At 41.0% G+C, this 14,684-nt stretch overlaps 1 protein-coding gene across 12 annotated transcripts in view; it reads right to left on the reverse strand.

Moving 5' to 3' along the window:
- The window catches only part of dgkza (diacylglycerol kinase, zeta a), a 123,662-nt gene that overhangs the window by 26,130 nt on the left and 82,848 nt on the right, over window positions 1-14,684 (reverse strand). For 11 of the 12 annotated variants that reach the window (XM_031569551.2, XM_031569553.2, XM_031569554.2 and 8 more), the window contains 12 exons: window positions 11,752-11,865; window positions 11,287-11,427; window positions 9,977-10,055; window positions 9,710-9,765; window positions 9,495-9,557; window positions 9,220-9,293; window positions 8,984-9,095; window positions 8,388-8,587; window positions 5,976-6,076; window positions 3,567-3,646; window positions 2,604-2,648; window positions 688-757 (listed from right to left, as the gene is read on the reverse strand). In XM_031569551.2, coding sequence (XP_031425411.1) covers window positions 688-757; window positions 2,604-2,648; window positions 3,567-3,646; window positions 5,976-6,076; window positions 8,388-8,587; window positions 8,984-9,095; window positions 9,220-9,293; window positions 9,495-9,557; window positions 9,710-9,765; window positions 9,977-10,055; window positions 11,287-11,427; window positions 11,752-11,865 — 1,135 coding nt within the window. The remainder of the gene's footprint in view (window positions 1-687; window positions 758-2,603; window positions 2,649-3,566; window positions 3,647-5,975; window positions 6,077-8,387; window positions 8,588-8,983; window positions 9,096-9,219; window positions 9,294-9,494; window positions 9,558-9,709; window positions 9,766-9,976; window positions 10,056-11,286; window positions 11,428-11,751; window positions 11,866-14,684) is intronic. The other variant, XM_031569544.2, reaches the window with a different exon arrangement.

Here is a 14,684-nt window from a genome sequence, read left to right on the forward strand (position 1 = left end):
GTGTTTAGAGTGGTTGATCTGGTCTGACATTCAATTAAACCAGAGGGAACCGTGACTCACATGAGATTGGAATGAGGGGTGGTTGGCATAGCAGCTGCTTCATTAGGAGGAAAAGTATCAGCATATATATGTTCCTTCCCAACTGCCCATTTACCATCCTTGCCTGATATCTTGTAAGCAGGAGGCTAAATTTAACATCAGCCAGCCAACTAAACTTTAAGTGGTTTAAGAGGACGAAAAGTATGCACTAACTTAGTTGTTTGTCGCCATATTGCTAATAGATAACGAAACAAAAGATGACAGGTCTATATGGAGTCAGGAAGATATTCACAATAGCTCTGGGATCATAAAGACAATTCAACTTTTAATTTAAATTACAGCTTACAGCGGCTTTGGTTTGGTCAGTCATAGCCATTGTCTTTAATAGTTATCAAGGTCACCAGCAGACCAGCTTATACTTAGGCACTTTATCCACTGCTGAATTCCAGCAATACTCTCCAATTAATGTAATAGTGTTGCCCTATACTAGCATCTAATTCTGACATACAATGTCCTGATTGAATGGCTGCCATGGAGAGAGGTCATAATATCGAGGGACAAAGGATTTGAACAAGAGGTTTAAGAAAGAAAACAGACCAAAAGAAGGCGATAGATAATAACATGGCTCCAATAGAAACCCATACTTACAATCCAGGAAGCACCACTTTGGTGAAAGCCTCTGAGAGGACAGAGTCTTCGATTTGTTCCCATCGCCCTCCTAGGAGGAAAAAGTGGGCAACAAGATTATTTCTACGGCAGTTCCCTCTATAGACTACAGCAGACACGAGACTGAAAAGACTTAACCCCATTTTGTCCTGGCAGCTGGTCTATTAACTAAGGCATAAGCTTGGCATAATGAAACCCTTCTGTGTTTCAGGCTGGGTGTAAAACTGCCCTTTCACAAAGCTCTGTCTTTAGGGAGCCTCGCAGAAGGGCTTCTGTTAAACATGAAACATTTATATGAACTTCCAGGAGATGGCTGTTAAATACCTGCACAGTGAAGAACCAGGTTCATAATTTTCCTCTTTTGGAAATTGTATCCTTAGCTACTCTGATAAATGAAGGATGAATATCACCACTTGCAGAGAGATATTTATGCTTGTTATTGCTGTGTTAATGATATAGTGAGAAAAATACCACTTAGAAATGATTCCTCTACTCCAGAGTTGCTTGTGTAAACACAGAACTGCAAATGATCTAACCCTGATGCCAGATAAAGATTGCTAAAGCAGCTTGTTTTTAATGTTCATTGCTATGTAGATACAATAATAGGATGCAGCTATGATGGGATGATGCCATGTCATCTCCTGACCCAATTACACTGAAGTCTGTAGTCGAAATATCAGACACTGTGTGACTAGAATTCATAATGATTTAAAGCCCCATGCACACCCAACATCAGCATCACATACGTCAACACAACCATGCAACAACATCCACAAAGTAATTAGATGTACAGACAACCGTAACATACATGCAAAGACTTGACCACAACGACAAACCTAGACCATAGGTACCGGAGTGGGGTTATGAAGAGTGGGGGGAACTGTTTTCCTAATGGCAACTTATGAGCAATTCTCTATACCCTGTTTTATCTCCTTCACAAGTAATTTTGGTTTATTGGTGGCAACTTGTACACCAAAACAACAAAATTATTACTAACTACTTACACTGTAGTAAAATGGCAGACAAGGTATTTGACTGCCATTTTCGTATTAAGTGCAGGTTTTAGTAACAATGTTGATGTTCCATTGTTTCATCCAGCTGTCATATGCAACACAATGAACCGAGCAGCAGATTCACACAGGCAATCAATAGGGAATATCAGAGAAGCTCACTGATAGAAAAAGAGCATGTGCAAACACCCCATTCTCAGAGATGAACAATCATTCTGCAAGCTGGGAAGGCTGCTGTAAAACCACATAACAGCCATCTGAGAAGGTCTGATACTTTATGATGCTCTCCCCACTTCGTTTTTCCCCCGGCACCACTGACCTAGACCCAATTGGATGCTGTGCACAGAGTAACATGGAGGGGACATAGAGGAACAAGGAGGAGAAGATCCTGATGAAATGGGGACTGCTATGAAAATCTGGGGAGGGGAAACCAAAACCCATATGCAGGACTATCAGGGAAGAGACATAGTAGGAGAGGTGGATCTGAACGAGGTTCTTAATAATGGAATGTGTAACAGTATTCCAATACCAACTGGCTAAACAATACTGCAGAGGATCCGTAGAAACAGATCCACTGCAGAGAAAACAAAAAGCATCTGGCTAATCAGAGGCAGGAAGTTGCAGCATCTGTTGGCACCAGATATTTGGATTAGGCTACTTCAACAGCTTCTCCCTCAACACTGAAGCAAAATTACTTCCCCATTATTTATTGGGTGTGACCGTGTCAGATTTTATTTTAGCTATAAATTCTCAAAATAAAACACACATATTTCAGTATTTCTTGGGAGCTATATTGTTTGAGGTGAGCTTTCATTTCATGAGGGAGTTTCCCCATTTCAGACTTGTTCCTCATGGTGATCCAGGATTCACAGCTGTCTTATTACAAACCTGGAGCACCAATCGCTGAAATGAGGGTTGAAAAGAGATAAAGTCCTGTAGAAGAGCCCACAACATTAGACAAGGAGCACCACAGAAAGACATACAAAGCTCAAGGGCCCTTGTAAACCAGGGGAAAATACACCAACTTTAGTGCTGCGCCTCAGTATTTCCCCTTACATCAAATTTTAAATGAATTTGGCCAGTCTATCGTTATGAGACAGATGATACTACATCTGCATGAGAGTTTATATGACTCCACTCCCAGCGCTCCTACCATTACACTCCATAGAATCACAAGGCGTACTAGATTCCAATTATTTGTGAAATGATTACCAATGGGAATATTAAGTTATTCCCTATCCTTAGTTCCATTTTGTGTTGCCCAGTGTATAATATGATTATTTCAGTTATCTGGTATATGTTAGGCTTGTTGTAATGCTTTAAAGCAGGAATACAAATTCACCTCTAGCCATGAAGCAATATGTAAGTTAGGTCAGTGAAGTAATGTTTTGTTGCAAATGAACCAAAATGACATGAAGCTGATACTAAGAGCCATCATGCATTGACTATAACAGGCCTGTGGGTATATACCAGCACAGCATGTCTAAGGGCACTTTGAGAATGGAGAGAAGAAAAACAGACTGCAGTCGCACCACACAATGAGGCAGCTATTCCACCACAAATTTCATGCACTATTTACTGCATTGGGTATTTTATTAAAAACTGTGGGGTGGGGGGTTGTGGGGAAGGGAAGGAGAGGTTGTGGGTTCCCTTTTTTTTATGCGCAGTTACATCACTGTCCCTTGAACATTTACTTTTGCACGTATGTCCAGCAAAGTAGGCAATATAATGTGTTGGGAAACCAAGCCGTAATGCACGGCACTGATTATCTTTTTTTTTTCTTTGTTTTCTCACATTCACACACTCTCCAACTTTCTCCTGACAGTCTTTCTCCCTACATACTCTCCTTACCTCTTGTAGCCTCTCAATGTGAGACCGGCATGTTTCCAGGTCACTGTCTCCTGGGACAACAATGAGCCCCAGAGGGATGGCTAAGAGACAAATAGATGGGGAGAGAGAAGGGAAAAACATTGTGTTACATACTGATGCACACCTGAGGTCAGGCTCTCAGTAAACACTTGACCCAAATTGCCCAATGGCTGCAGATAATACTAGGAGACAGAAAACTCAGCTCCCTAGAGCTTTGCTTGCCATATACTCATGTACTGACATAAACAGAAAATACAAAAAATACATTGAAATGCACTGATCAATATACCCCAGAGCACACCTACACAAACACAGAATACATGGATATACAGTATATTATTATTTTGCCTCTATCTAAAGCACTTGATTTAACTACAACCTTTGTTACAGCCTCGCATGAAAGGGGCTATACAAGTTAGTGGCACTATTTGAAAACAACTATTACAACTAAAGCTATTATCATTCTTAATATTATTACTTTTATTATTAAACATTTGGTCAATAGTCATGAGCTCCTGTTCTCGTCAAAAAGCTAATCTTAGAATATTGCAACATAGTTTTAAGTGAATGACTTGTAGCCCGTCAAACACAGATTTATGAATTTTAAAAAGCTAATGCCTCTGGAGGTCTTCAAGAATCCCAGGCAGAGAGAGGGAGAAGTGTGTTGGGGGATGGGGGAAAGACAGACTTCTTCACTGTGGAATGTTCGGGTTGCTTAGCAACCGTTAAACAGTCAGTCTCTAATTCAATTCAAGTTCACTCTCTCCTTTCTTTTCTGGCTCTGGCTCTGTAGTCAGAGCTCTTTAGAGGTGTCAGGCAACTGTGACAACAGCAAAAAGGGTAGCAGCAGCATTGTATATTTTTGGATCAAAGGCAAGTGAAAAGAGCAAAAGCCAGCCTTGTTTACCATTGCAGATTCATGTGTACCAGCAGGGATATACAGAATCGCCGAGCGATTACAGACATGAATGATTAAAGCAAGACACAAATGCACCATCCCCTACTGTAACAGTGCAAATAATATTGCATAATGCCTTGCACCGATAACATAGACCTTTTGGACAAAAGGGTACAATACAGTAAGAAGGTCTGCGGGACAGATCTCCACACAAATCACTCCAATTACATTCTTCCAAGAAAATCTATTATTTCATGTCATGTGGATGAAAAACATAATTTTCATCAAAATCCCTCCACATGGTCCCTTGCTTGTGAATTGGATCTGTTCCTCAATTTGATTTGTGCATGTGGTGACACCTAGTGTATGGGGAGATAAAAATGGCAGGCAGCATCCAATTACATTAGTCTGGGAATATAATAATCAACTGAGAATGTGAAAACAAAAATGAAAATGCATTTGCCCAGCAGGCTGAACAAGAGTGTAGGCTGCTCATTCCCATTCAGGCTATACCCAGAGGAGTTGTCCAACACACTTCTTACTCCAGGCTAAACAGATGCAGGCCACCACAGCTCAAACAGTCAAACAAAACATCTTTCCAGGCAAGAAACTCCTCGGGGTACTAGCCTGGAAAGAGCCGTGAATGCATAAGCACAACATTTATTTCCATCTAGAACCTTCTGTGCAGGTAGAGACTGACAGAAAGCACCACTGAGGTTCAAGTGATTACAGTTTTTTTCTGACAAGGAGTGTCAATGCCAAATCACCACCACAGCTGCCAAGAATATGGGCACCTGGGTCCACTGGGCATCAATTAGCAGCAGTAACAAGCTGTTCCCTCATTAGTGCCTGATGGCTGGCCGGAGCTAAACAGAACCGCACCGCCTTTGCTAATCTCATACAGCTGCAGGTTGAAAAAAAGGGAGGTGACAGACAGAGCTATGAGCCTGTGTCCCACCCAGTGTCAGACAACCAGGAATAGACGAGGTATATTGCTTTCTGTGGGACCTTTGCTGGCCATCTATTAATCAAACAAACCTTTTTCCCTTCTCCACAATTAGCCCAGCTCAGTTGATGAACCTCTCCATGTAATGATTGGTGGCCAGGATGTGTCCTTTGACATCTAGGCAGATGTTTGTATTGACATTCATGTGACAGTAAATATCACTATCTGGCTGGAAGCTTTTGTTTTTAGAAATCAGTGGACACTATAAATTGAATAAGTTTTGATTTGAGAAATCTGACTGATCAAGTTTAAGCTTTGACATTTCCATGCTCAATCATGTACAAATGTACATGTATATATGTAGTAAAAAAAGACAGATCCTGAAAATGTAATCCAATCTGGTGCACTCAGAGACACAATCACACAGTATCAGCGTTAAAAACATCAGTCACGCAGTGTCAGTGAGGAACGAACAGCATATGCTGTTGGTAAAATTACTGAGGACACAGTGGTGACTATGTGCGAGCAGCATTTTATGTGTACTTACAAGCCTCTTTGAGTTTCTCCTTGTCATAATGCAGGGCCTCATAGTCATGCATGCTGATGCGATTCACACGGATCCGCAACCTCTCTGGAAAAGGCTGTTGGCTGTTGAGAAGACAGAAAGTTCAAATTGTATTAGCAACATAATATTACATATTACAGGATTGAAGAAAATCAACAATGCAAATAAATTGCTTTCATAGGTGAGTATAGACTACAGCAGAATGCATCTCCTCTCTCACGGGAATCACTTTCAATTAAACATTACAAACTGGGATGCTTCCTTTCATAATTAATGACTGTCTATTTGCATAATGATCACAAATTCCTAATTCATTTTTAGTGTGTGCCTCTCCCATGACTGTCATGCATGGGTGTGCCTGGGGTTTGTGTCTGGTAATGCCAGACTGAGGCACATGTTGGGAATAAAAACCTGTGGTAGAGGACCTGTCTTTCAGTGAATTTTCAGACATCGGCATAGGGCCCAACATAGAAAGCTGCCATTTATGAGAGAGCATTTATTTAAGCGGTTTACGTACAACACATCTGGTGGAAATCTTAGAGTGTTATGAAAATAGAAATGGCAGAAACACTGTTTACTTCTTTTTTTCCCCTCTTTGACGGCTGTTAGAAAACATGACACTTTGATGGTGTGGTCATCTCCTCTACATTAATTAAAGTGGCTGTTGAAGTACTTTCCTACCTCTTCACACCACTATAGACATAAATGCCTTGGATTTTCTGTCACAGAAAATTGTCCCCATCTTATCACTGCACTCCAAAAGGAAGAGGGTACTGCATGCAGAGGTCTAAATGACATAACATCTTCTGCTAAATGAGTGTGCTGTTACCACGGTAATTCAATTAGTCTTAACTTCCATCTTCTACTCTATAATTGAGGATTTGTAATGGCTTGGGAGGTTCTGTGTCGATTCCTAGAGCCTTTGCAGTTTCATCCAAGCATGTAATTACTCAAGAGGTACAATGTGATCACACTGGAAAAAGATCATTTTATTACGGTCACGGCTAACAGGGCCTGTTTGTCTACTGAATATTAATTTTTCTAGTTTTCCTCACAATGAATGTGCAAAAGGATGGGGGGGGGGGTACATAGAGTGATTTATAAACTATTATAATATAATGCTACTAATATAATATAAACTATTCTGCTTCAATGTAAGATACATATAGTGAAAAACAGCAGTTCTCCAATATCAAGACAAATTGATCAGATACATTAGAGGAAGTGGATGGAGCTCCATTGCTTGTCCCCCCAGCAGCCATATATCTAGTGCCTATCTTTGTCAGCACTTTAGGAGTCCGATAAGATCCAATAAATCTCACCTAGTCAGCGATGTCTGTCACGCATACCTGTGCACCTCTTCAATCATAAAGTGAGAAATTATAAGATGACCTTGTATGAAGAATAACGCCAATCTCTACATCAAAGCATAACAGAATTTATGTCTTATTTTCCAGTGGTGGCACTTGACATCCTAATTTGCCTCCCCCAGAGGGTCATCAATGATCACTTCCTCAAGTTACCCCATGGTTTAAAAAGAACATCTAGAGGTCTAGCATTTATCAGACCATATGAGAAATGTGTGCTCACGAGAAAATATGTGCTATCAAACACATTCTTGCTGATCCAGCGTAACAGCAAGGTTAAAAATCTGAACAGTAACATCATATAGAGCTTTCATGGCACATTATCAAGGTATGCATAAATCTACCAGGATCTGTATTTGCATTCGACCCCATAAGTACTGCTGATGCCATGCTTCCAAAAGGGATGATAGGATACACGAGAGCTCATTTATCTCTTTTCCTCAGTCACCTGATGACCTCGTCTCTGCTTCGGTGAGCATCAGAGAGACAGATGAATAAACACGGGCCAACAGCGAGCCTCACCCATACACTGTGCTGATGTGATTTCTTGGATTTCTGCCTCACTGGGGAGTTGACATCTCACTGGATGACAACCAATTGTCTATTCCCCTGTTAGTCAGAGGTAGACAAGGCAAAGCTGTCAGCTGCTTCAAACCTGCCTGCCACGGTGAAGTGGCCACCTGGAGACTCGCTCTTTTTTTCTCTGGGAAGTTTGAAACAGCCTTTTTGATGTAGGCTTCTTTTTATAACAGTCTGAGCTTCTAACCTGTCTCTTCAAGTATAGGCAACATAATGAACAGAATGAAAAAGAACATTGCTCACAGATGAAGCAATATGTATTCATGCCATGGGTATATTTGAACACAAAAAGGTGCTGTATAGGTGGGTGGATGAGATCTCTCTCTATATATATATACAGTATGTATCTATATAATATGTTATATGTGTGTATGAGTATTTGTGTGGATGTGCCCACACCTGTGATTTGACATGTTATAATAACTGCTTATGTTTGTCTGCCACTCACTCATTAATCAGTGGGATAGAGGTCCTCCTTTTGGTCTTCTGTACCATGTTGGCTTGGTTCCTCAGGGAGATGTGAATAACGGAGGGGGCCAACTTGCAAGGCTCCCCGTCCACCTGCATGGGGATGGACTTGTAGGTCGTCAGGGTGACTTCCCGGCACTGGTTCAGCCTCTCGCCGTGGCCTCCCACCTGCAGCGTGGCCTGCAGGGATCAAAGATCAGCATGGGGTTAAAACAGTCAGCACGCACGCAGGCTCACTGAACAGAGGACGGCAACATGCTGGCAGCATTGCTTCTAACCTCTGCTGATGCAAACACAGTGAAACCTAGCCATCATACAGAGATATATATTTGGAAGTGCTGAAGATGGCACATTCATAAATACTCAATTCATTAATGGGGGCTGCTGCATGAATAAATAAACTTCGACACTTGCAGTAAAATAATCCTAAAACTTCAACATGGCTGACCAATACAATGGTGTCCTCAGCACAGATGCAAAGCTACATACTGTTTTGACACATTTCCTTTGTGAAGAAACAGGATTTAGGGATCTATCAGAGAGGTCCACAATTAAGGACATCGAGGGAGGCCATACCAGTGAGGTCATGGTGAAGCCGATCACTTCAATACAGCCGTCGTCATGCCGCTGTGGCTCGAAGTCATGGTGCTCACTCGGGTTTCCCCACGGCATGGTGCCAGCACAGTACCTACACCACACATGAAGGCACACACACACAAACACACACGTACGCATATGAAACAAAATTATAGTTGGATTAAGGAAAATTATAGGAGAGATTACCCTGGATGACAGAAATGAAGAGGATTTACCTAGGGATGTTGAGGAACACGAGGCATTGCAGTTTCAACTCCTGCACCTTTGAGGTGAGATCCGTGCCATCACACTAGCAAGGCAGCGATGGCAGAGCATGCAGAGGGGGGAGGGAACAGATCTCAGTTCACTTCACACATGTGGTGAGATTCAGCACACTCAGGGATACACATGGGATGGACACCATGCTATTCACGTCACTGCAAATCTGAGCAAATCTATCTGTTGAAGAATAATTGAAATCTTGTGTGATCCCAGCACAAGTGAGACTTACCACAACCTTAATGTGCTTGGCCAGATCTTTGGAACTACCCATGAGGAAGTCTGAGAACGCAGTCTGATGGAGAAGAGCAAAGCATTAGGGAGCGGGTAGTGCAGTCTTCACCACTTTTAAAATGATTTCTCAAATCAGTTCCACATCCTATTCCAGTGGCCAAATCATTCTGTGATTATTCTTGGTCCTCTTGCATTGACACAAGGCACTCTCACCCCAGCATAGAACATCTTGTTACGGAAACGGCTGTTAAATTTCTCAGGGTTGGCCTCTGGGGGTATAGAGAAAGGGCAGAGATTTCACTGGTGTCACACACTATGATGTGCGCTTTATTCAATATAAATACAGATATACGAATATAGAGTTCCCCCATCATCCCCTCTATAATAAGGTACAAATACAATACACCAGCTCAGCATCTCAATACAAACTGAAGAACAATAAAAGAGAACTATATATAAATATTAGTATTTTAAACCAACCTCGAGATTCATGGAACTCTAGTGTCACATGAGCGTCAAAGCCAAGGCTGAAGTAGTTGTTGAATACATCCAAGGGAAGCTGTTGAATATATTAAATGCTGTGAAAAACTGTGATACAAAAACTTGCTCTCTTTCAGTATTCAATATAAATTTGGCATACATTCAGATTCTGCTTTTACTGTGATTGAATAAAACACATGACTAGATTAGATATGACATTGTCAGATAGACATGTCATTGAATTTCCCAACAATCTCTCAGAATAAAAGATAGTGGCATAAGGTCTTGTGCTAAATCAGCTTCTCTGGGCTCTCAGCAGTACCTACCACACCCTGTTCGGAAGTAGGTAATTAATAGCAGGTCAGACAAGAAGTCAATTACACGTCAGTGGACATCACTACAGCAATCACTCGCCCCTGTCCGATGAGTGCCCGAAAGACACACACTCACGCATGCCCTAAGGACAGGGGCAAGAGGGTTGAAATGTCTACTTTATGGCCCAATGGACCCTGCATCAACTGTAATTACAAAACATCAATCACAAACTGGACATTAAAAGAGTGCCTCTTTGAAGACCTCTTCTCTGTTCTCCTCTTTCTAACGATCTCTGTCTTTCCCTCGCAGATCCAAACATACACAAACACACAAACCACACACACATATAATGACACAAAGCAGAGACTGAGCTGTAATGATGTCATAAGGGTTTATGGCCTCCCTCTGTCCTGTGTTTGCAGTCTCCTCTGGGTACAGTCATTCACTCACAGAGATACCAGGACACTATGGTCTCTGGAACAATGGGGCTCGAAATTCTGTCCTCCTGCCTGCTATGAGGAACTACTGATAAGAATTCTCTGTTGGCATCAGTCCCTTATGGCACCTGGAAGATAACATTATTGATGCTCTGTATCTTATGTCTTACCTTTCCACCTATTCGACACAGAAGCTTCCAGTGGTGATAAAAGCTTGTCAAGCTTTTGGAATGTGAACTGTGAGATAAGTGGCTTCTATAAGCTACATGCATGGGTGCAATGAAAGACTCTCAAACTACATATGAAATACTAAAATATCACAGCATTCAATTGACCTCACAGTATATATATAAGATTCATCTATAGTATCCTCTCAGAAACTTAAAATGAATGCTGATTATAGCTTAAATGGCACTGCATAAAATATGAAACTAAATAGGCACCCGGAAGAAAATAATGTACTTGAATAAAAACCCTGATGGGCACTTGGCCCTTGCAGACATGCAAGAGAGCGTTCCTTCTGCTGAAAGGAGAGGCGGATGTCAGGAGAGTGCCTACTTTATCTGTCTGCTGGTCGTCTTTCTCCTCTCCTGAAGCCTCAGGGTTGGACTCCACAATGAGGTTCCAGCGGTCCAGCTGGACAACATTTCCATCTTCAACATGAGAGAGGATCTTTGACACGGGTTCATCTGTATAGCCCTATGACAAAGCAGAAGAGATTATATGGAAGCTGTCACTTTGCACCGCTCATTTTCAGTGAGAGATTTGTATGATTTTGGGCCCCATGTCATGCCAGAAATCTGTTAATCATGGTGCCGATAGCTGATGACATCAGAGCAGAGTACAGTGTATCAATTCTGAAACTATAAACAGAAATGTGATGAGTGAAATTGTAATCTGATTTTAGGATAGATAGAAAATCTATGTACATTTGATTATTCCAACTGAAAAACTACATTAGAGAAATTGAGAAGGCCATAGAGCACAATAACTGACAATAGACTCTGGTATTACTGGACATACCCCTCCCCAGTTAAGAGTCCTGGCCAGATCATTTCCCGTGCCCAAAGGAAGAACAGCCACAGGGGGCTGAGGATTCAAATTGAGCTGATCCAAGGTAGAAAGGATCCATCCCACCTATAGCACACCAGCGACAAGACAGAGGAGAATGAGAGAAAGAAAGAGAGAAAGAAAGAAAGAAAGAAAGAAAGAAAGAAAGAAAGAGGAAGAGATGAAAAACATTCGTTACCAGAAACATTCATAATGCTCTAGATCTGTCTTTGAAATCTTGATTTCTACGTTGTTTTTTTTAATTATTTCTCACTCATACTGTCATTAAAAACATTGTCATTATTCATGAAGCATCTATGATGCCTAATACAAATAAAGACTCAAGCGGCAATCATCAGGGTCCAAGCAGCATCTCCCAAGTGCCCAGAGTGGCAAAAGGTTGAATGATTTGAATGCTTCAACGGGAGAAAGAGGACTATTTGAATTTTGGAAATGTTCCGTAAGGATTTAAAGGCAAAATTAATTTTGAAGATAGGCCAAACCATGTCAGAGGAAAACGTCTTTTAGCATGTTGTAGCTTCTATATGCTATTATATTTTCCCAAAGAAGCCATGGCTGGTTTTGGACCCTACATGAAACGAGCTTCCTAAGTCTGTGCATTGCAGTTAAGGCATAGATTTACACTACTTTTATCTTTTCTGATGTAAATGTATTATAACAAACATAAAAAAGTAACATCTGAGTGTTTAAACAACATTATGCAGCAATCTGTTGCCTTTTGTAGGTATGATTTTAGATGCAACTAGTTTTGGCATCAACTTCAAATTAATTTTGATGGTATATGGTCAAATGAAGGACAAATAAATACACCCGTTTTTCCAACTAGCCATCCAAGCTATGCACTATGTAGTTCTGTGGTCCGGGACAGAACCTCCTGCGGAAACGTACCAAAAGCTTTTGTAGCACAACGTCAGCAACTGTATTGCCAAAAGACACGAGTTAGCATGTTAGCCAGCTTTTATTAGTACCAGTTGGGCTGTTTGGGTTTGTGTTTGCCTGCTTTAAGAGGAACTATGTAGTCCAGCCCACTGTACTGTACTCCATTTCCACTTCTGTCATCAAGTTAGTGAAATATATCTGGGCCAGGATTCTGGAATCCTCTTGACTTTTATTGACCTTTTGTACAACACTAACAGAATAATTCCTTTAGCTATGTACCTATGTTGTAACTATTGAAAGAGGTGTTCAGATACATTAAAATAATAGACTCTGCAAGGGAAGCTGGACTATGCTTCGCACTGCAGATTTCTCTGCCTCTAGCTCACTCATTATTTTTTTGTCAAGATAAATCAGTGTCTATCATACCTTACAAGTAATACTAGGCATTTGAGGATCAATATTTGTAGCACTGAATAATGAGGCTTCAGATACGCAATACAGGAGGTTCAGATTGGTTCATCTGTTTCAGTGCTGTGTGACTGCTTTGTCTACAAGCAGGTAATGGTTTGAACCTCAGGTGCTGTTTCTAGTCTGAGCGTACCCATATAAGGACACGTATGTTCATTTAGCTTGATGGCTATGACTCCTAGGAGAGGTTTCCATGTTATGGAGTGGCCCAATATAAGGTAGTAATTGGATGGTGGTGTTCCTTTTGTCATCAATATTGTATGACCCATAAGAGTAGGGGTCTGCCATTATTAGCCGATTTAGATGTTCATGCAGCTCTATAAGCACTTCGTACAGTTCAGCCCTCAATCCTTAAAGCATTCTGCTGTCTTTACTGAGCTCTTTGTGATGTTTGTATAGTAACTTCGAGTTGGTTTCCGACTGGTTGGTTTATCCAGTTGCAATAGTGGCTCTCTTAGGAGTGTTTTGCAATATTGGGGAAGAAGTTACTTTATTTTGCTTTACCGTTATGACTGCTATGATTTTCTGCTCTTGTTTCTTCGAAAGTGCATTTTACATTACTAATCATATAAGTGAAGGATTTTAAGGAGTTACTCATGTAAAAGTTTTTCCCACAAGTCTGAAACGTGCTTGTGGTGGTAGCCGGCATTATCAGCGGGCACAAAAATTGTCTTCTACATGTGACAAACAACAAATACACGTGACTTTTAACACAATATTTTTATTTTGTTGAATACATTTCTATTTATTTCACAGATCCAATCCCCCAACACTCCCCTCCATCTACCCAAATGGGAAGAGTGAGACAAAGTAAAACAATTCAAAATAAACAAACACTCTTTAGTGTGTACAAAGATGCCACTGTTTGTCAGAGCACTAAATCTTTGTAGGTTTTTCAAAGAAGAGCTCCAATGCCCTGTATATGGGCACGCCTCTGGTGCTGGTCCATTTATAGAGCCAGGTGCTCCCATTTCAGTCTGTTTGTAAGGTCTGAAAAACAAAGGAAAAACAGACACTTAGCTTTAAATTAACTTTACAGAAATTAGATGCAAAAAACATTTAGTGCTGAAACTTATTTAAAAAATATGGCCTTGCAAATGCTATCCGTACCATGCTGGGCGAGGTAGAGCCAATGCTTGAATGGTGGGATTTTCAGCCAGTCAGGGTTGCTTGGAATCTGAAAATAAGGCATTGGTATTACAGTATGTAAATGGTAGAGTTCTCCTTGCTGTTATGCTATGCCTCTCTATCTGAATAGGATGCTTGGAACTGTGCTGCTTGGTCACCGGCACCTGCCTCAGTGGGACCTGCTGCTGCTGCCTCTCCCTCAGCAGTCTCACTACTTCTGCAAGCAGCTTCATTGACCAACTTATATTGAGAACAAGCTTGAATCTAGTTTGGTCTGCATTTCGTCTCAGTGTTTACTGCAATTGTAATGTTGCATCAAATTAACTGACACATATAATTATTGAGGCTTATACATTTATTTAACGCTAAATGCTAACGCTGGCTATGTTCTCTGTGGTGCGATGTGTCTC

Source organism: Clupea harengus, chromosome 6 (genome assembly GCF_900700415.2).
Source record: "Clupea harengus chromosome 6, Ch_v2.0.2, whole genome shotgun sequence".
NCBI lineage: Eukaryota > Metazoa > Chordata > Actinopteri > Clupeiformes > Clupeidae > Clupea > Clupea harengus.